General features: G+C 52.1%; 2 protein-coding genes across 6 annotated transcripts in view; one reads left to right on the top strand and one right to left on the bottom strand.

Moving 5' to 3' along the window:
* Window positions 1–20454, bottom strand: LOC126061947 (signal transducer and activator of transcription 5A). Of its 5 annotated transcripts, none has more exons than XM_049858836.1 (19): window positions 20369–20454; window positions 19439–19576; window positions 18955–19111; window positions 17687–17776; window positions 14709–14883; window positions 10345–10475; window positions 9935–10086; window positions 9367–9522; window positions 8766–8945; window positions 7821–7908; window positions 7598–7720; window positions 6955–7047; window positions 6304–6510; window positions 5374–5468; window positions 5144–5274; window positions 4588–4743; window positions 3869–3935; window positions 3487–3594; window positions 1–2052 (listed from the first exon to the last, which is right to left on the bottom strand). In XM_049858836.1, the coding sequence occupies exons 2-19, from the start codon at window positions 19564–19566 to the stop codon at window positions 1890–1892; spliced, it is 2400 nt and encodes a 799-aa protein (XP_049714793.1). In that variant the 5' UTR covers window positions 19567–19576; window positions 20369–20454; the 3' UTR covers window positions 1–1889. The 5 variants fall into 5 exon arrangements, with proteins under 5 accessions (XP_049714793.1, XP_049714794.1, XP_049714790.1 ...); XM_049858837.1 differs by having other exon boundaries at window positions 3869–3920; XM_049858833.1 differs by having other exon boundaries at window positions 9935–10475.
* The window catches only part of STAT5B (signal transducer and activator of transcription 5B), an 82526-nt gene continuing 82171 nt past the window's right edge, over window positions 20438–20792 (top strand). The window contains exon 1 of the mRNA XM_049858840.1: window positions 20438–20499. The gene's annotated coding sequence lies outside the window, so the exon portion shown is untranslated. The remainder of the gene's footprint in view (window positions 20500–20792) is intronic.

Below are 20792 nucleotides of genomic sequence, written 5' to 3'. Positions count from 1 at the left end.
TATTTTATTCAAAAACATTGTTACAGTTTACACAAATGTGTGGTTTATGTACAAAGTACAAAATCACTCTTCTAGTCCCACCTTCCTTCAGAGTTCAGCACTGTTTAAACCTGGGACTGCCATTCTTCCACACTCAGCTACCCCTGGTTGTCATAGTGCTGCTGAGGAAGAAGCATTGTGTGGTTGGAAGCAAGGCTTTCTCAACCTGTGGCCAGTTACACAAGGGTGATGAGGCCTATTCCAGATTCCACCTCCCCACAGAGTCAGATCAGCTTTTACCTCGCTCTCCAGAGACCATGGGCACACACAACATGGCCAATTGGCTGCTTGGCTCTTGCTGTCGCAGTTTTTCCCCAGAGGAGGGGTCAACTCTGCAAGTCCAGGCCCTGTTCAGCCACCGTGTCCTAGACCAGTTCTTTCCCCTCTCCCACCTCTTCTGTAAGCAAAGTTGCTAACACGGAGGCAAGGATATAAGGCTGGAGCTGGACGGAGGGGCAGGGATATAGGGTGGGTGGAGACAGCAGGCAAGTGGGCAATAGCATCACAGATTGAAGCCCAAGCCCCCAGCTCAAGGCCCGGAGGCCAAGAAACCACATACTCAGCGCAGCTCTTAGAACCGTGACTCAAACCAACTCTACCACGTTAAGGGAGTTGCTGGGTGCTGCAAACGGTTAATGTAATCAGCTGTTAACCGAAAGGTTAGAGGTTTGAGTTCACCCAAAGGCACCTTGGAGGAAAGACCTGGCAACCTATTTCCAAAAAATCAGCCATTGAAAAAACGTGTGGGAGCACAGTTCTACTCTGACACACATGGGATCGCCAGGAGTCAGAATCAACCTGGCAACTGATTTTTACTGTGTTAAGGGCATGACTGTGGCTTAGACAATCAGTTGTGGGAGGAGGACATCATGTTTGGCAAAGTAGAGAGCCAGTGAGGGCATGGAGACCCTCAGTGAGAGGGACTCAAACATGCTGGCGATTGTGAGGATGACACAGGATCACGCAACATTTTCTTCTGTTGTACATGGGGTCATCATGGGTCAAGAGCTGACTCAATGGCAGCTAATGGCTTAGACAAGCTCTTGGGGAGTTGGCAAGAAAGTCTGGAGTCCACATTCATTTGATAAAGTATAAAATGTTACCCCAGAATGAACCTCAGCCTCTCTGAGGGAAGGGATCAATGGACCGACACGTGCATGAGAACAGACGTACGTATGTATATGAATATATACACACATGCACTGACAGTACACATGTATATGCATGTACACAGAGGGAGGGTCCGTGCATGTATATGCATGTACGCACACATTAGGAGGGTCCGTGTATGTATATGCATGCATGTACGCACACACTGGGAGGGTCCGTGTATGTATATGCATATACGCACACATTGGGGGGTCCGTGTATGACTTGGGGGGGTCCGTGTATGACTTGGGAGGGTCCGTGTATGTATATGCATGTACACACACGTGGGGACAGCAAAGCTTCTTCCTCATGAATAACACCTTAGCTTAAAGACATTACCTGTCTCCCTTCCCCTTCCTGGATAATTTCATCCAAGTAGCTGCTGAGCAGATAAAGGACATGGGAGAACTCGGTTTGCCTGCATTGAGTCCTTCCAGTGACAGAAGCTCAGTCTCTTCTACAACAGACAGACCCAGTGGGCTCTTGGATGCCTTGATCTAAAGAAAAAGGCCGCTGCTGTTGCAGCCACAAACGCTTGGCTGCGAAAGAGAGGCGCACCTCTTGCACAAACTCACACACATGCACACGCATGTGTGTACATGCCACCTGCAAAGGCATCGTATGCAGAGAAATGCTAAAATCACAATATTAACCCTTCACGTTGAATATCGATTCCAAAGAGAAGTGTGGGATGCAGATATTCATGAAAGCGAGCCCCTGGCTGCGGTGAAGAAGCCATCTGGGGGAGCAAGAGGGGGGCCCAGATTGTCCATCGGGCGGCGTAGGAGTTCCTCCACATGCCTCGCAACATCCATGGTCTCGTCCAGGTCGATCTCTCCATCCTGGTCGAGGACAGGGTCAGGGCTGGCAAAGAGAGAGGGGCTGTCAGAGGGAGCTGGCATGTCTCCCAGCCCCAAGCCCACTCCCCACTCAAACCAGAGTCTCATGGGAATAGAACTGTTTTGGCTGGACAGCCCCCCCAGCCTGGGTCACAGTCACTGGCTTGCTGGGAGACATCCCAGTTCTAGTCTCATTTCTTGCGGCTGCACTGAGTGACCTTAGAGAATTCCTTTCCCTCTCCTTGTCCTCATCTGTAAAAAGAGGTGGTTGGGCAGTGAGCTCTGGCCACCTTGCAGCTATGCAATTAAATCATAGGCTCCATCCAGTGAGAGGCCCTGTGGCACAAACGGTTAAGCGCTGACTACTAGCCGAAAGGCTGGCAGTTGGAACCCACCCAGAGGTACCTCGGAAGACAGGCCTGGCCATCTGCTGCTGAAAAATCAGCCACTGAAAACCCTATGGAGCAGTTCTACTCTGGACACTTGGGGTCACCATGAGTCAGAATTGACTCAACAGAAATTAACGACATTCTGCGAACACCTATGATGGCCAAGCCTTTTAACCACATTCCTCTACTCTTCACAGCCACCCGTGAGGTACGTATTTATCCCATTTTATACAGGAGGAAACTGAGCTCGGCCATGTTAGGAAACTTGCTCAAAGCTGCCCGGCTGTAGGGTCATGAAGTCAGGATTGGATTCTCAATCTGTGATTCCCAGGCCTGAGGTCATCCCACTGCAGCTTGCTGCCTCTCAGACCAATCTCCACCCAGCCCAGACCACCCCCTCCACTCAGAGGAGACTTAATTCTCCACCCAGGGAACTCCAGAGGAAGGGGCAACTGATACCCCGTGCCCGCCCCCCTCCTAATAACAACCAAACCAGTTGCCACCAAGTCAACTCTGACTTATGGTGACCCCACGTGTATCAGAGTAGAACTGTGCTCCGTAAGATTTTCAATGGCTGATTTTTTAGAAGTAGATCACCAGGACTTTCTTTTGTTAGCAGCTGAGTGAATCAACCTTTTGCAACAACCCCATTAACCGCTGCTATGTGTCAAGCCCTTAGATGCTCACTCTTGACAAGTGCTTTACCTACACTGTCCCATTTAATCCTCACCCCAACCTCGTGACCTGGGTCTTCTTGCCTCCACTGTACAGATGAGGAAATTGAGCATCATCAGAGAGGTTCAACAATTTTTCTAGGGTCACACAGCTAGTCAGTAGCAGAGCCAGGACTTGGATCCTCCTATATCTACCTTCCAAAGCAACGCTCCATCCTTTTTGCTGGCTGGATCTCGCCTGCCCTACACCTGGGCACATGAAGAGCTCAGGCCTAGACCGGGTGGTCTCAGGCCTAGAGGAGCTCTGGATTCCTTTGCCCACCAGCCACCCAGGGTCCAGTCTGAGGTCAAGTCCCCAGTTCCACCCCTGCAGACCCCCACGAGAATACCACCTACTTCTGTGGATACATGTTATAGTGAGCCTGGGCGCACACAGCTGGGGACGGGGCCTGGTCCACGTACGTGGCGCTGCCCCCAGCAGAGTCTGCAGAGGCGTTCACAAACCTGTGGAAGGAAGCAGAGCAGCTTCAGCGGCCAGGGGAGCCCGGGTAGGAGCTGATGTGGGGAGGGGGCTCAGAGGGGTCTTTATATCTTTTTTGGAGTGTAGGATAAAGTGCCCCACTCAACCCTGGGCACTAGCCACATCACAACTGATCCCAGTTCCCCCCCCAGGGCAGAGCTGAGCTGGGCACGTGGATGGGAGGGGTGGTAGTGTTGGGTGAGGAGAGCTGGGGGAGGAGAAAGAGGCAGAGACCAGACCCGGACCCTGGATACTTACTCAGGGACCACTTGCTTGATCTGTGGCTTCACGTATCCGTCAATGGCTTTAGCTGCCAAGGGGAGAGCTGTAATGAGAACCGGTGTCTGGGTGCTCCCACATAGGGTGGAAGCCACCCCCTACTCCGAAACAGTCTCCCCCACACACATACATCGTGTAGGGCCTCGGCAGGAATGAGATTTCCTACCTGCTGACTGACCCAGCCTGAGGGTCACCTAGACCCTTGGCTTCAACCCCAACCTTTCTCTTGGTTCCTCTCCTGGCCATTTGCTTCCTTTCTCCCCACCCCTACCTGTGCCAAGGCAACAAAATCATCAACAGAAGCAAACTCAACCAATGGATTGGGGACAGGTTGAAGAGAAAAAATACCTGACCATTTTGCTTCCTGTGCTCAGTTGGGGGAAGGTCTGAGAATGGAGAGTGGTGAGAGCAGCTGATTAAAATGGGAGTAGCACTTTCCCTGTGGGTTTGAATGATCCCAGCTCCTCCCTGCCAGTGCTAGTGATCCTTCTTGGCTCTGCACTTTGCAGAGAAGAAAGCCAGGCTGGGGGTTTCTCTTTCCCTCCCCTCAGCTGTGAGCCCTGAAAGCTGCTCCACTTGCGTTCTGCCCCCCAAGGAGCAAAACCCACAGGGGAAATGGCCCCTTGGCTTTGTGGTCTGAGGAGGGGCTAGGGGCGGCCTGGGGGCCTCAGGCGGCAGGGCCCTGGGGCAAGACACACCTAGCACAGGGGTGTAGTATTTGGAGAAGACCTCATCCTTGGGGCGGTCAGGGAACACGTAGATGAGATAGTTCAGGTCCCCCAGGCGGTCAGCCAGGGAGCGGATGGAGAAATCCCTCGTGGTAAACGGCTTCAGGTTCCACAAGTTGCGGTCAGCTGCGGAAAAGATAACCTTATTCCCACAGCCCATCGCCGTAAGGCAGGCTTGCAGGGAACCCTAGGTTTCTGCAGGTCAGTAGCCTGCACCGCTACCCGAGTCCTTGTCCTCAGCACAGGGAAGGAAGCAGCCACAGGAACATTCTGTGGGCGAGTAGATACCAGCAAGGCTGGGTCATGGCCTAAAACTGTGGAGGGACCCACACAGCAGTTTTAGGGGCTCCAAGGCGGAAAGGAAAGAGAATGCATTTCTGAGCATTGCTCCTCCCACACGCTGAGCTCAGGGCCTGCCTTCCCAACAGGTGCCTTCTAAGGGCACAGGCCTGGTGGGGAGGGGGGAGCAAGGAAATTGAAGACAGGACTACAGGAACCAGAGTGTGGGTAAAACAGGGGCACTCACGAGAGTCAAACTTCCAGGCAATGGTGATGCCCCCGATTTCCGAGTCGCTAAAGCGCAACAAGAAGGTCCCATCGGGCTTGTTGATGAGCAGGTCATGGGCCTGTTGCTTATTCACAAACCCTAGGATAGCCCTGGGTGCACAGAGCGTAAGGGGTCATTGCTGGGCCCACAGCCACTGTCCCCTGCAGCCGTGGCCAGCCTCCCAGCCCCCATGTCCCCCCATGTCTCACCCGTCATTCCAATGGGGCTTGTGATGCTTCTTTAGCACCTCCATCACCCCGTCGAACCACTGCCAGAAGGTGTAGTTCCAGCCCGGCAAGTTCTCCTGACAGCCCCCCAGGAGACCCCAAGTCAGGTGGTCCAGTGGTATCTTCTTGCCCCACCCCTGCCTGCCCTCAACTCTTCACCCCTACTTGTCCCCACATTCCATCAAATAGTCCATGAACAGAGAACCCCCAACCCATATGTCAGGGAACCAGAGAGTAAATTCCCCTCCTGCCTCTAAGACACAGGGGCCCAAGACAATCCCATGGGGGAAGAGAGGTGTTATTATTGTCGCTATTGTTAGTCGCCATTGAGTGAGTCCATTCTGACTCCTGACAAGTGACGACCCATGATGGCAGAATAGAACTGCTCCATAGGGTTTTCGAGGCTGTGACCTTTCAGAAGCAGATCGCCAGGCCTTTCTTCTGAGGTGCCTCTGGGTGGGTTTGAACCATCAACCTTAACTGTTTGCACCACCCAAGGACTCTACTGCAGAGGGTGGGGGTCTGTGTTGGGTGCAAAGAATTGTCAAGATTGGACAGGACCTCCAAAGTCATTTGTGCCTAATCCCACCATTTTATGGATGGGGAAACTGAGGCATAGAGAAGAAGAAGGGCGTGGCAAATTAGTTAACAGATCTAGGGCTAGAGCCCAGGGATCCTGACTCCCAGCTGCATGTTCCTTCCTTCATCCTCCCTTGACTCTCCTGCTGAGCACAAGTAGGCAAGGTTCCTGCTGGCCTTTCCCAGGGTATGAGCCCATCTCTCCTGGTTATAGGAGAGGCTGGCTGAGGGTGGTGGTGGGGAGGTGGCCCTGGGCAGTACTCTGTCTGAGATGGGGGAGGGTGGCAGGACACTGGTGATCCCAAGCAGGCAGCTGGCGGCTGTGGTCCTCACCCTGTTGAACTGGGACCAAGACACAGACATGCTGCTGTAGTCCTCCAGGTGGCTGTTGCCGCTGTTGAACAGCTTCTGCGCCAGGAACACGAGGTTCTCCTTGGTCAGGCCCCGGTTGCTCTGCACTTCTGCCTTGAACTTCATGTTGAGTGCTTCACACAGCTGCGGCCAGAGCACTTTGTCCGGCACGGCAAATGGCACCCTGCCCTGAGTGGAAAAAGGCAGATTGAGGGAATTGAAACCAGTTCTCTCTCTCTCACACACACAGATACCAAGTCACAGAGAGGACAGAGAAAACACCAGAAAAGGAGATACAGACACAAGGTGACAGAAATGCAGGGGATGGAGGTAAGGAGGTGACATACAGGGACTAAGGACAGAGATCAGGAACCACAAACCAGAGGAAGATCAGAGACCAGAGCCCACAGACCAAGCTCACAAACCTAGGAGCCCCCAAGCCAGAAAATCTGCAGCCTAGGCAGGCACCCTAGGATGTCCCCAAGGGCAGGGACACTCGCCATCAGCTGCCCTTCTCAGCTCAGCTCTGTTCTGGTCCTGGGGTGGTGAAGGATCACTCAGCAGGGGACTAATGGGTGGGGGCCTGGGGCCTGGGGCCTGGGAGGCTGAGGCAGGGGTCCCATGAGGACTCACCGGCTCAGCAAAGGCATTGTCCCACAACACAGTGGCAGTGGCATTGTGATCCTGACTTCCATGAACAATGACAACCACGGGAAGGGACAGGGTCTGCGAGAATCCAAGAAATGAGAGTGGAGGGGGTGTGACCACCATCTTGCCTTCCACTTGGGGCAAGACGGAACATGCCTCACCCACCGCCAACAAATGAAAAACAAAACCAACCAAAAAATACAACATGTTTCTCACTGGCCCCTTGCCTAAGTTTTGTGGGCTGGTGCAAGCTTTAACCTAGCAACCAGGTACCAGTAACCATGTGTCAGAGTAGAACTGTGTTCCATAGGGTTTTCAATGGCTGATTTTTCAGATGTAAATCACCAGGCCTTTCTTCTGAGGTTCCTCTGGGTGAACTCAAACCTCCAACCTTTTCGTTAGCAGCCAAACACGCTGTCTGCACCACCCAGGGACCTCTAGCAACCAGGAACCAGGAGTTAAAGTAGGTTCTCTGTTGTCATCACAGATAACTGGTTCAAGGCCCATATGAGTATTCAGAACTCTCCAGCTGTCTGTTTCCCAATCCAGCCGTGTAGCTTCAGGCAGACCACGTCACCTCTTTGGGCCACTGAGAAGCTTCCAGCAAAGAGGAGGGGAGGGACCTCACCTTCACCTGGAACACAAGCTCATTGCTGCCAACGCTAAACTGAGACTCAAACAGCACCGTGAATTTCTCCTCCGTCACGGACTCTGCGCCCCGCCGGTCAGCACGCTTGATCCTCTTTAGTGACTGTAGGGTGCGAGGTCAGAGGGGTCAGGGAGATGGCAGCTGGGTTTGAGGACTCAGCTCTGCACGGACCTTCCCTCCCGGGGCTGGGGCCTGTCCTCACCATGTTTCTGAAGTGGGCGCTGAGGGTGCCTGTGGCTTGATGGTATTCCATCACACAGCAGTTGTTCAAGATCTCCCCACTGCACTCGCTGCAAAGGAGAGGGGTGCCCCAGCTCATGTGAGCCCGGGGTAGGAGCATGGTCCTGCCTGGACCTTGGTCTGGGGTCTTCAGTCCAGAAAGCCCTGCCAGCAGCCCCTGCCCCCATCCTCCAAGAGTGTGCTTCAGTGCTAACGGGCTTATAGTCGTCTCCATCAACCTGCGAGTGCCCAAAGGTCTTCAGAAGTGAGGCTTGGGCCTCTACTCTTAGGTTAAAAATTCCTTGGGCCTTGAGACAGATGTGGGAGGTTTCAGGGAGCCGCAATAATTTTTAGAGTACTTAAAATAAAAACTAGGACCATGGCCTACAAGGTCCTTTGTGATCTAGCCCCTGCCCACCCCCCTTGCCTCACTGGGTACTTCTCCCCTAACTCAGGACATGCGAGCCACACCGGCCTTGTTTGCTTGCTGAATGTGCCAAGCTTGGTTCCTACCTCAGGACTGTTGCACCTGCTTTCCTGTCACCCCAAACACTCTCCCTTCTCGTCATTCAGTTCTCAGCTCCAATGTCTCCTCAGAATGGCTTTCCTCAACCACCTGTGTTGCTCAACCCCCTACCCCACACATACCCAGGTGCTAGGACATCACCCTGTTTTAATTTTCTTTCCCGAATCTATCAATTTTGAAACCATCTTATTTTTTAAATGCACTGTTGTCCACCTCCCCCGGTAAAATATAAGAAGTTCTAAGAGAGCAAACCACCAGGGCACATCTGGAATTCCAGGACAAAAGGATGCAGGAGGGAGCCATGCTGTCCCCACCATACAGGGCCCCACCTGTAGAACACAATCAAGGCACCTAAATCTGAGCTTGGGGAGAGGCAGGCAAGGGACAGAGCAGCACAATTACTTGCGGGTGTTCTCGTTTTTGAGCAGAGACTTGGCCTGCTGCTCGCTGATGATGGTCGCCTTCACCTGGGGAGGGTTCATGTGCACGTTCAGCTTCCCGCCTACCAGCAGGCGCACTGTGGCTGCAAACTTGGTCTGCGTCTTCAGGACCTGAGGGGGCTGCTTCTCGATGATGAATGTACTGCAGGGGACACAGATGACCACAGGCTGGCTCAGGGGAAAGGGCTCTTGGGCCTTCTGCCTGGGAGGCTGCCTCCCACAGGGAGCAGCAGGCGAAGGACAAGCACAGGGCACGCCCTCCGATCCCAGGGAGGCAACAGGGAGTCTGGAGGATGGCAGGAGGGAAGGAACTGAAATGATCTTCTCAGCAGCTGGCACGACTGCAAGGCGCAAGGGCAGCCCATGCGGCATCCCCAGTAGAAACTGGGCAAGGGCAGCGCTCAGCAGCCATAGCAACCAGAGACAGAGAAGATAGTGGTGAGAGGCAGAGACAGGGATTCATGCAGGAGCTCCTGGTCAGGGAAAGCACCTGCTGCCCTCTCACACCAACCACTGTAGGGACTGTCCCTGCCTCTCTTGGCATGGCCAAGGGCAGCAGTCACCTGGTCACCAGGGCTGAGATGATGTCTGTGATGGTGGCGTTGACGTCAGCCAGCATCTCCTCCACGGGGCCTGGGATGGGAAGCTGCTGGCACAGGTGCTCAGCTCTGCGGATCTGCTGCCGGTTCTGCCAGATGATCTCGGCCAGCTTCTCACACCTGCGCAGGAGCCCCAAGGCCCCCGGGAAGGACAGTGACTTCACGGCCCCTCCACCAGCCTGAGAGAACCCCCCAAGACACAGCCCCGCCCCACCCAGCAGGGCCTGGCCCAGCATCTACCCTTGGCACAGAGCAGAGCTCCTTCAGAACACAGAGAAATACAGAGCAGGAGGGACCCTGGTTTGTCCAACCAGCCCCAGGGTCACTCTGCACCCTCCCAGCCCTGCCACATTCCCCAAGACAGTGACCCCCTGGGGGAGGTACCGGGGGTGGGCACAAAACTGTCCCAGGAACCGGAACCACTGGTGAAATAAGAGCTGTTACAACACAGGGCAGCCGGCTGTACATCTACTCGGGGGCAGAGGAGCCCGGAACCAGCACCCTGAGCCCTGCCCCCATCCCCTCACAGTACCAGGACTGCAGCACGTCCAGGCTGCCCTCGGGGGGCCCTCCGTTCCCGGCCAGCTGCTGCCTCCGCTTCCACTGGATCAGCTCGTCGTCCAGGATGACGGTCTGCTGCTTCCGCAGCAGCTGCAGGGTCTTCTGGTGCTTCTCGGCCAGCTCCTGGGGGCGGGCGAGAGCAGGCCCTCCGGATTCCCGAGGACAACCCACCGGGCCTTGCTGAGAAGCACAGGGGCCTGGGGACCAGTCCCTCACAGGCCCGTCCTCTCCCGGACCTGCTCTGCCTCGCACGCCCACGGGAACCTGGGTGCCTGCTCTCCTGGGTCCTGCTCTCCTCCTGACTCCATCCAGGCTTCTGGACCCCAGAGAGCTCAGGGCAGGACCCCCACTGCTGGGGGGAAGATACAGGACCCCACTCACCACACGGTACTGCTGTAGTGTCTGGGCCTCACGCTGCAGCCAGGCTTCCAGTGACACCTGTTTCTGCTGGAGGGCTGTCTCCCGGCTCAGCCGCTCCTGGGGGTTCAGCTGGGCCAGCTGGGCAAACTGAGCTGGAGGAGGGGACGGGACACCCACAGCCATGTCCTCCCAGCTTCCAGCAGGAAGCCCAGGGCAGCCACACTCCCCTGTTCCTGAGGCAAGACCCTCAAGGGGTCCGATACCCCATCAATGGCAAGCTGTCGTTTCCAAAGACGAATGGGCTCCCTCAGAAGGCTCCTGACTCTGCGCTTCCCTCCGGGCAACGGGGGGGACAGATGTTCAGGCGTATAGCTGAGGATTCCTGTGACACGGTTCTCAGAGTCCCTGGTCCTCCCCTCGTGGCCTCCCTGCACGACTGGCTGCCTTACCCACCTCACATGGGGTCTGGCTTGGAGACAGACTGCTTGGGTCTGAATGGTGCCCTTGCAATTTACCAGCTGGGTGAACTTGGGCAAATCACTTTACTTGCCCAGGCCTCAGTTTCCCCACCAGTAAAAGGGGAGAATGACGGCACCTGCCTCAGGGGTTGCTGTGAGGACTGAATAAGCAATGACATGAAAAATGCTCAAGAAACTGCCTGGCACACAGTAAGTGCTACCTAAGTGCCAAGCACACAGGAAGCACTACCTAAGTTAGTCCTGGCTGGCTAATGGGTTACAGGTCGGGGCTTAGTGGGTGACAGACAAGCACTGCTCAGCCCCGTCCCTCACACCCAGATCCTCATCAGGCAACAGCCAGTTCCTTGTCCAGGTGAGCATGGCCGACCTGCCACAGTGAGCCTGGCCCACCAGCCAAGGGAGTGAGTCCAGGGCCCACTGGGGACACAGAACCAGCAAGATTCTCTCAGGAAAGTGTGGTGGAAGGAGGCAGCTTCTCTCCACACTGGCTGTTAGCAATTTCATCAATGGCAGGGTATGGATTAAGTAAGCCCTTATTACCTTTTCCCAAAAAACCTATCATGAAGCCCTTAAGACACAGGGAAGGGAGAAACACTATACGGGGGACACCTGTGCCTCAACAACCCAGCTGAAGAGATCAAACATTTCCACCATTAAAGCCATCTGTACACCCTCCTCTGCTTGCAAAGCCATCCCTCCCTCCCAAAGATAACCACTTTCTCAAATGCTGGGATTACTCTTTCCTTCCAACAACCTTTTTAAAAATCCCAGTATCTTTACTCAGGCTGCATCAAGAAGGTGTGAGATCAGCATGTCTCGGTGAGCTCCTGGCTGACCTCTGAGGCCACACCTCACCGACCTAGTCTTTTCCCCACAGAACACACAGGCTAGGACAGGCAAAAACAACTCTAGACAGCAGGAAAAGCCCAGAGCTAGAAGAGGACTTGGATAATGGCTCCAATTGCCCTGCAGGGTACTGGGCAGGAAGAGTATTACCCAGGCACAGACACTGCAGAGCAGTCTGGACAGTGACCTCCAGAATCCTGCCCTCCACACAGAGGGCGGTGGTGATCCCAACATGTGGGCCTGGCCTCACTATGCCAGGTCTTTCCTGGCAGCTTGCAGAAGCCTCTGGAAGGACCCTGGGAGCCATGAGGCAGCTGCTCGGCCCACGGAGGGAGCTGAGCCTTCCCTTGCACAAACAGATCAACAGCCTGCATTTCTGATGGGTGAACTTGATAAATGAGATTGAACTGATGTCGCATGATGGGTACAAACACAAGCCAGGATCCAAACCCAAACCCGTAAACAAGAAAATAGAAAACCCAGGTATAGGACCCTAAATATTATCAACACGTCAAAGGGCCTGGGGAGAAATAAGAGCCTGAAATCTCCTGTTACCACTCTAGGTAGGGGTTGTCCTTCCTCTGGGGTCAGAGCGGGATGGATTCAGATGGGAGGAAGACTGGCTAGAATCATCCCATCAACATTTATGCGACATCTACTACAATTTAGGCAATGTCCTAGGCCTCTTGCCAACCTAGTATCATCGAGTCAATTCTGACTCAAAGCAACCCTACAGGACAGAGTAGAACTGCCCCGTAGGAATTCTAAGGAGCAGCTGGTAGATCAAACTGCTGATCTTTTGGTTAGCACCCAGACAGGAAAGGGTTAAGAAACAGCTTTAATTGTTAAAGTATAATTCTAAAAAGTACTAAAAAAAAGGGGGGGGGGCAGAAAAGTTAAGAACCCAGGTAAAAAAGAGCAAGCAAAACAGTGAAATGGGAAACCTCAATAAACTGTACTAATAATTATACTAAGTGTTAATGAACTAAAAAACCTTAATTAAAAGCAAAGGAAAACTCAACTTTATCCTATCTACAAGAGACACACTTTAAATAAAAAAAGAATGGAAAAAGATATACTATGTAAAGTATAAACAGATAAAGGCTCAAGTAGCTATATTAATATCTGCTGAAGTAGACTTTAAGACAAAAAGATAAAAACATTTCATAATGACTAAGGTATCAATCTATTAGAGACATAACAATTATAAGTGTGTATTCACCTCACAAGAAAGCTTCAAAATACATAAAGGAAATATTTACAGAGCTAATTGTATTGACACAGTGGCTGCAACAATGGGCTCAACCACAGCAACAATTGTGAGGATGGCACAGAACCGCGTAGTGTTTTGTTATGTTGTACATAGGGTCGCTATGAGTCAGCACCTGACAATAACAACAATTGGAGAAAAAGACAATTGTACAAGCATAACAGATTGATACTTCTCAGCAACTGCAGAACTAGCCAACAAAAGCAGTAAGATACAGGTCAGTGGTTGTTAAAGTACAGGTTGTGGACCCTGGGGCAGGTGTTCCTGGACCCTTACAGGGGGTCTGCAAAGCCAAAAGTATTTTCATAAAATCATATGATGTTATTTTCCTTTTTCACTCAATCTCTTACAAGTGTACAGTGGAGGTTTCCAGAGGCTACATGATGTGTGATGTCACAAGTGACTGAAGGCAGAATCCAGCTGTCTTCCATTCAGCCTAACATTAAAGAGATTTGCCGGAAAAAAAAAAGTAAAGCAATGCCACTCCACACTCTAAACTTTATTTTGAAAATACAGTTTTTTTTTAACTGTACCTTTTGTGTTAACATAATTGAGTTTATTGTCATTTTTAAATGAAACAACTATAAAATATAATATACATCCTTTCCAAGTGCACATGAGTGTATGGGAAGTGTATGCTGGGTCATAAATCAAGTCTCAGTAAGTTTAAAAGGACTGAGATCATACAGCATATGTTCTCTTACCACCATGAAATTTAATAACAAGGTGATACTGAAATCAATAAAGCATGGCATCTAGAAAAAAGCAAATACTTGGAAATTAAACAACATGTTTCCGAATAATGTATGGGTAAAGAATTGCTCCCAAGAGAAATTAGAAAATATCTCAAAAGGAATGAAAATCAAAATTTGCGGGACGCAAGCTAAAGCAGTGATTAGAGGGAAATTTATAGCTTTGATACATATACACATGCATATCCAAACTCAACCCCATATGAAAGGTCTAAAATCAGTGATCTAAGGTTCTGCCTTAAGAAGCTAGAAAAAGAGCAGCAAAGGAAATGACAGCTTGACACCTCCCTTTCTCACTAGGCTAGGGTGGCACACCTCTGTGGTCAGTCTGGAGTGACCCCTTGTGGGAGGAAGGTGTGCCGTGTCTCAAGACTTCTCAAATTGTACCTAGGGTTAATTTCTTCTGGGTCAATTTTTCTACCTCCCTCTTTTATCATGGGAGTAATTGGCAAGCTACAGACCTGGAGATAGGAGAATTTTCTACTGCTACCCCTCCTCCTAGCCCTAACTCCTATCCAGGGGGGTCAGGAAGAGGCACTGCTAGAGCTCCTCCGTCCCCATGCTAGTTCAATCAGGAGTCTGCCAGCCTAAGTCCTCGCTTTGGTTAGGAAACACTTTGTCCATATTCATATATTCATCCATTCAGATATCCATTAAATTAGGAAGAGAACAGTGATTAGTAAAGTACAGGGATCTTATGACATACCTCCAGTTGAGATCCAGCTGTACAACTTACAAGCAACCTAGGACAAGTCACTTATTCACTCTGAAGCTCAGTTTTACCATTTGCAAAATAGGGATAGTACAACTACATATTTCGTGGGGTTGGTTTGAGAGCTGAATTGGATAATGCATGAAAAGAGCTTAAGAGAGAGTGTGGCAGACATCAGAGGCTCAGTCACTGGGATCCAATTACTCTTACCAAGCTTTGGGCAAGGTGCTGGAGAAATGGACACAAACCAAGCCCCAATCCTGGAGTTCACAGAGTGTTCTACACTCCCTCCTCAAACTCCCCTGGTTACACTGCACTGGCCTCACCTTGGATCCTCAGGCTCTCTTGATATTGGATGATGAAATACTCTTGAGTCTGCTGCAGCTTCTTCAGCTCATTTTCTGTATCCTGTGTGACCAGTCGCAGCTCCTCAAATGTCTGGTTGATCTGAAGGTGTTTCTGGGACATGGCATCAACCAGGTTCCCAGCAGGAGAGCTGCACTGGAGACAGATTCGGTGGAGGTTAACAGGCAGGCAGGGAGGAGGGGAGAAAACTTCAGGCCTTGTGGAACACCAATACTACAGGCCCCAAACTCCAAATCTAAAGTAAGGGAGAAGGGTCATTTGAGTCTGAGGATGGTTAATTGCCAGAATTGGAGCACAGTAGGGAATGAGGGAGGACAGACAAGAGGCCTGGTGGACCCTGGCATAAAGCATAGTAGAAATTTCTATTTTAGATCTCACCTCTACCAGAGGTCTCCAAAACAGAACCTATCTAATTCCTTTCACACAGACTAGAGCTCAACATGTCCCAGGTGTCACCTGGGTTTTCCTATTAACAATAATGTCCACTCATTCCACATTCATTGGTTGACCCAATGCCAAGGACTGTGCTAGGTGTTGGGGTACAGTGGGGAACGAAGCTGTGTGAACACACATTGCCTGTGTCCTCATTCTAGACCTTCTTGTGACTGAATAATCTGCTTCCATGAGGAAGAGGCTGAACCTCTTCACAGGCATCCTGGAGACCCCAAAATCAAGTTACAGGGAGACATCAACAAGGCCTCCATGGATCCAGCCATTTAAATGACCTGGTCTTCTGATCCATTCCTTCAACACCCAGATCAGAGGGGACCACGTCTTCAGGGAATTAACTGGTCTCAGAATGAAATCCAAACTCCTTACCACAGCCTCCACTGGCCTCATTGATTGCCTCTGCCTACCTCCACCCCCAACTCCATGCTGCTCAAGCCACACTAACTACTTCCTGTTCCTTGAACACACAGACATGTTCCTGCCTCAGGGCCTGTGCATTTGTTGTTCCATCAGTCTGGAACATCCTGGCAACAAATCTTCCTCAGGCTGGCACTTCAACTCGCACCTTTTCAGAAAGGCCTTCTATAATGGACCAATTTAAAGTAGTACTGCCCTCCTAAACGTCCATCGGTAGATGAATGGATAAGCAAAATGTGATACGATATACACACACAATGGAATATTACTCAGCCATAATGAAAAATGAACTTTTGATACATGCTACTACGTGGACAAACCTTGAAAACATTACTCTAAGTGAAGTAAATCAATCACAAAAGGACAAATATTGTATGACCCCACCTAGATGAACTATCCAGAACAAGCAAATATATAGAGAACAAAGTTTATTAGCAGTTTATCAGGGACAGGCAGAAGGGTAGAAGGGACATCATTTTTTAGGAAGCAGTGAATATCTATTGATGATGATGGAAAACTTAGAAAGGATATTGGGAATGGTTGTGGGAAATGATTAACGTAATTGGTGTCACTAAATGTAAATATACTGAACGGCAAATGTTGTGTTATGTATGTTTCTTACAACAATAAAAAATAAATAAAAACATTTAGAAAGACACTTAAAGTAGTTCTGTCCTCATCTGTTGTTTGTTTCTTATCTCTCTCCCAGTACTAGGATGTGAGCTTCCCGAGTGCTAGGACCTTGTCTGCCTTGTTCACCATAGAATCCCCAAGGCTTAGAACATCAGAGCCATTCAAGAATACTTTGATGGCTAAGGGAAGGAATGAGGTCCCCTGACCATGAGGACCCCTCTGCCATAGACATGGATTTCTCAATTGAGCTGAATTCATTTGCATGTTTACAGGCATTTTTGTGTTTGTATCAACTCAAGGGTGGCCATCTCTCCATAAGACGCCACTTTTTGTGGCTTGGTCTCTGACCCCTCTCTAGCTTTACCCATTGGGACCCCCCTGTTGACTCTCTTTTCACCACCTACACTGAACTACCTGCAAGTCTTCGGATGTGATAAGATGGCTCATGCCTTCCTGCCTTCACATAAGCGCTGTTACTTTTGTTCAGACATCCCTCTCCTCAGGACAGCCCCCGCCCACCTACTCCAACCTGAGTTAGGTATTTTTTCCATATACCCCCCACAGCAGTCAGTCAGTCAGATTCTCAATGAGACTCTCATTGCCTGAATCCCTTGTAGGCGAGACCAGGCCCTTTACCTGTTTCTCTAGTCCTGGCCTAGCATCAGACACACTGCAGGACCTCAGTAAGTATTTACTGAATGAGCTTTAAAATTCTCGAAATCAGTATCCATAATAATAAATAAATACTAAAAATCACCTATGCACTATTCTCAGGTCCTTACTATGTCATTTGAAGAAATTCATTATGCTTTGTTGCAGACAACACAGCATTTGTACCACTGTCCATGCAGACGGTAAGCCCCTTTATGATTCCAGAACTTGGGAGATGAGTCCTATCTGCCCCTCCCTGGCCCTTGCTTCTCTGAGTCTGCCTGTGGTAGTTTTTCTCACACTGACCTTGCTCCTCTTCTGCTCACAGACACCACCACTTAGTGAATGACAAATATTTTCCCCAGCAATTTGTAATGTCACCTCTGACATCAATCAAGTTTCCAGATATGTGTGTGTTTTAGGGCTCCCTCTTCTTTTCCATCGTCCTGTCTGTCTATCCCAGGCCCAAATGGTATCTCATTTAATTCTCACAACAACCCTATGAGATAGGTACTGTTATTATCCCCATTTTACAAAGGAAGAAACAGAGGCTCAGAGAGGTTAAGTAACCTGCCCAAATCAGACAGCTAGCAAGCGGTAAAGCCCGAGATTGAACATGGGCAGTCACTCTGTACCTGAATGTAATACTGCCTCTCACAGTTGCCTGTGTCTCTTATTTCACTGGTTCTCCTCATGCCAGCGTTCTATAGAAACGCAGTTGTGTCTGTGGAGAAGAACGTGTGGAAGGACTTCGCAACTCCTCTTCCCACACCCATGGGACACTTACATTGTTGGCTTCTCGGACCAGCCTCTGTTCATTGTACAGAATGTGGCGGATGCAGCGGACCAGCTCCATGGGGCAGCGGTCGTATGTGTTCTGAAAGAATCCAAGAGCAACCACCAGTGCCCACACTCTGCTCCAGCCATGTCCATCCAGTGCCATGACCACCCCTTCCTCTCCTCCAGCCTCTGCCTCAGCCTTCCCCAGGAAGCCTCAGGAACTATCACCAGACAGCTCTTGTCTCTCCTTGACTCGACTTCCCCTCCCCGGTCTTCATGTTTGGTCGGCAGTGAATTAGAAACTCACAGCTTACAAAGCACTTCCAATCTACCATCCCCTTCGGCTCTCACAGCATAGAAACCCCATGACATAAGCTGAAACTATTATGTCCACATCACAGATGGGAAAACTGATGCTCAGAGAGGTTAAGTACTTGTCCAGAGGCAAACAAGAGAGCAAGCAGCTAACTCAAGTTTGAGACTCAGGGCATCTAATGCCAAGATCAAAGCAATTTCCACTATACCCCTGCTCCTGGGTTCCTAATTTGCTCCCCCTACCCCAAGTTTCTCTTGTTTTCTCCTTCTTTTGGGATGGACTTTTTATTTCCCAGGGACCGTGCTGTTTGTATTTAAGGCTCTCTAAGAAATTAAGAAATACAAGTGAGTTTCAATATATGCTTGACTGTGATCACCACCTACACCCCTTTCCTGCTTCCACAAAAACTTCTTCTCCTTCCCCTCTCCCCTTCCCCCATGTGAAGGTAAAACTACGCCTCACATCTGAACTCTCCATTCCAGGCCCTTTTATCCAGCTCTTGCCTTCAGGACAACTCTGCTCATTTTCCGTCCCTCAGTTCAGCTCCTCTCCCAGGTTTCAAAGAGCCCCAAGAGGGGTGTCTGGTTGCCATATTCCCTCACTTCAGAATCTGCCAGTCTTCCTTCAACAGAGGAATCCTGACTCAGTCTACCTCCATCCCTTCTGCTGTCACTGAAGATACTTCCTTTGCTTGATCTGTCCATCATGCTGTTCCACCCATCTTCCTTCTCTTGGGACAAACATCCAACACCCCTTGCTTTGTAATATGGTAAAGGAATCTGACATGTCTGATTTAGAAAGAGGGGGTGGGGGAAATTGAAGCACTGAAAAGTTGCAGATAAGCTCAGGGTCACATTGTGAGTCAGCGGCCAGGCCAGGAAAAAAACCCAGGGGCTCTGATGCTGGAAGAAGGCAGACGGACACTGCCTCCCTATAGATGGCCCAGCGCTCACACCCACCTGGAGCTGTGTGGCATAGTGCCCCAGCTTGATCTTCAGTAAAAACCCATCTTCCCCCACTTGGTGCTCGGCCTTCTTCTGCAGCTCCTGCACCAGGCCCTCTAGGAGCTGGGTGGCCTGGGCTCGGTCCTGGGGATTGTCTAGGTCGATGGCATCCCTTGGGGCAGGACAGGGGAAAGAAGCCTACTATGGCACCTGCTTGGACAAGGATGTGGGGCACCAAGAAGGGCATGGAAAACCCAGGCTTGTGACTAAGGGCACTCTAGGGCCCACAAGACTTGCTCCCGGTAGTTCCACAGGCATCAGAGTCTAGAAACATCCCCTCTCCATTTCCCTGTTCCCCTTTCCCAGGGACACCGCCCCTTTTGCACAGTGAGGGACAGACTGGAGGAGAGTCACACCAATCTACAAAGCGGAGAGTCAGAGGTCAAGGGGCCTGAATGGTAGGGACTGCAGAGGAGGGCGCAGGGCTGGGGCCACCTACCATGGCTGGCTCTCAATCCACTGCGCCAAGTAGTGGCGGACCTCGATGGGGAAGTGCTGCCCATAGAGCACCTGCATCTGGCGCAGCGCATCTCCCTGCAGCTGCTGGGCCTGGATCCAGCCCGCCATGGCTGTTCACCTAGGGCAAGCGGAGGCTGAAGGGTCACCTCCTCCACAGAGGCCAAGAGCTGGGCCTCCCTGAGCCGGGCCGTGCCCACCCATCCCTGGACCGCAGTCAGGCCAAGCCCCTCCCCTCCCACAGACACGCTTTCCTGTGCGGGAAGAAAGACGGTGAGGAGGGGAAGGCCGCCCTTCTCTCTAACAAGGAACCCGCTGAGGCTTGGGGAGGGGCTCTCGAGAGTCAGGTGCCCTCCCCCTCTTCCTCTCCCCTCGCCCCACCGGGGCTTCCCCAGGGGGTGGGGGGGCGCGGGCGGGGGGACTGCCAGAAACTGAAAGAGAAACATGGCAGCGGGGCCAAAGTCCTCAGGAGGGCTGCAAGAGTTTCCCCCTCCTCCCTGCCTCGGACCCCGAGTCCCAATATCTGGGAAAGGGGTAGTTACAGTCCAAATTAGGCCAGCGCCAGCGACCACTCTCACTCGACGGCTGGGTCCCGGCGGGCACGCGGCTGGAGTTGTTAAGCAGAGGGGGTTGGGGCCCGGACGCTTGGCCATCGGCTGGGCCCCCGAGCCGCGCCCCCGAGTCACCTGTCCAGCACGACAGCGCCCCCTCCCCACTGCGGGCCAGGCCCCCTCCTTCCATCCTCTTCCCTTGTCAGCTGTGCGCACTGCAACGAAGCTCCTTTTCAGTCGGGGACTGTTCCCTGCCTCCTCCCGTCTGGCCCCTGGGGTCCCAGGGCGCGGGACCCGGGCAGGAGGCGCGCACCCCTTATCGCGCGCACCGCCGGGGACGCGCCGCCAGGCCACTCACCCACCTGATGGGGCAGAGCCGTCCGGCGGCGGGGCCGGCTAACCGCCAGCGACTCTCACTCCGGCCCGAGCTCCCGGCGGCGGCGGCGGCTGTTACTACAGGAAGGAGCAGAGAGCAGCGATTTCCTCCTCAAAGGTCAGCTGCCTCCAATAGACCATACACAGCGCGCGAGCTCTCCCAACACCCCTCCCTGCCGCCTCGCTCGCTCCCTGCCTCCGCCCTCGGTCGCTGGTTCCCCGGCGAGTGCGCAGCGGCGGCCGCGGCCGGGCCCCGGGCCCCGAGGCTGGGCGGCGCCGCGCGTGGGGGCTGCCCCGACGGCGGGGTCCCCCGGGAGTCCCAGCCAGCCTGAGGCTCCGCAGGAGCGTCCGGGAATGGTGGCGGGCAACAGGCGCAGGAGTGGCCGCTGGGGGTGTAGGGTAGGGCTGGAA

This window comes from Elephas maximus, chromosome 19 (genome assembly GCF_024166365.1).
Source record: "Elephas maximus indicus isolate mEleMax1 chromosome 19, mEleMax1 primary haplotype, whole genome shotgun sequence".
Lineage (NCBI taxonomy): Eukaryota > Metazoa > Chordata > Mammalia > Proboscidea > Elephantidae > Elephas > Elephas maximus.
The sequence above is the reverse complement of the archived record's forward strand: the minus strand, read 5'-3'. Positions and strand labels throughout refer to the sequence as shown.

Coding starts and splice junctions, on each gene's coding strand:
- LOC126061947 (XM_049858833.1), bottom strand. CDS start 19,566: ATGGCGGGCTGGATCCAGGCCCAGCAGCTGCAGGGAGATGCGCTGCGC. Junction 14,884..17,686: donor TGGTCCGAGAAGCCAACAAT/GTAAGTGTCCCA, acceptor ATCTGTCTCCAG/TGCAGCTCTCCTGCTGGGAA. Junction 8,946..9,366: donor ATCTCAGCCCTGGTGACCAG/GTGACTGCTGCC, acceptor TGTCCCCTGCAG/TACATTCATCATCGAGAAGC.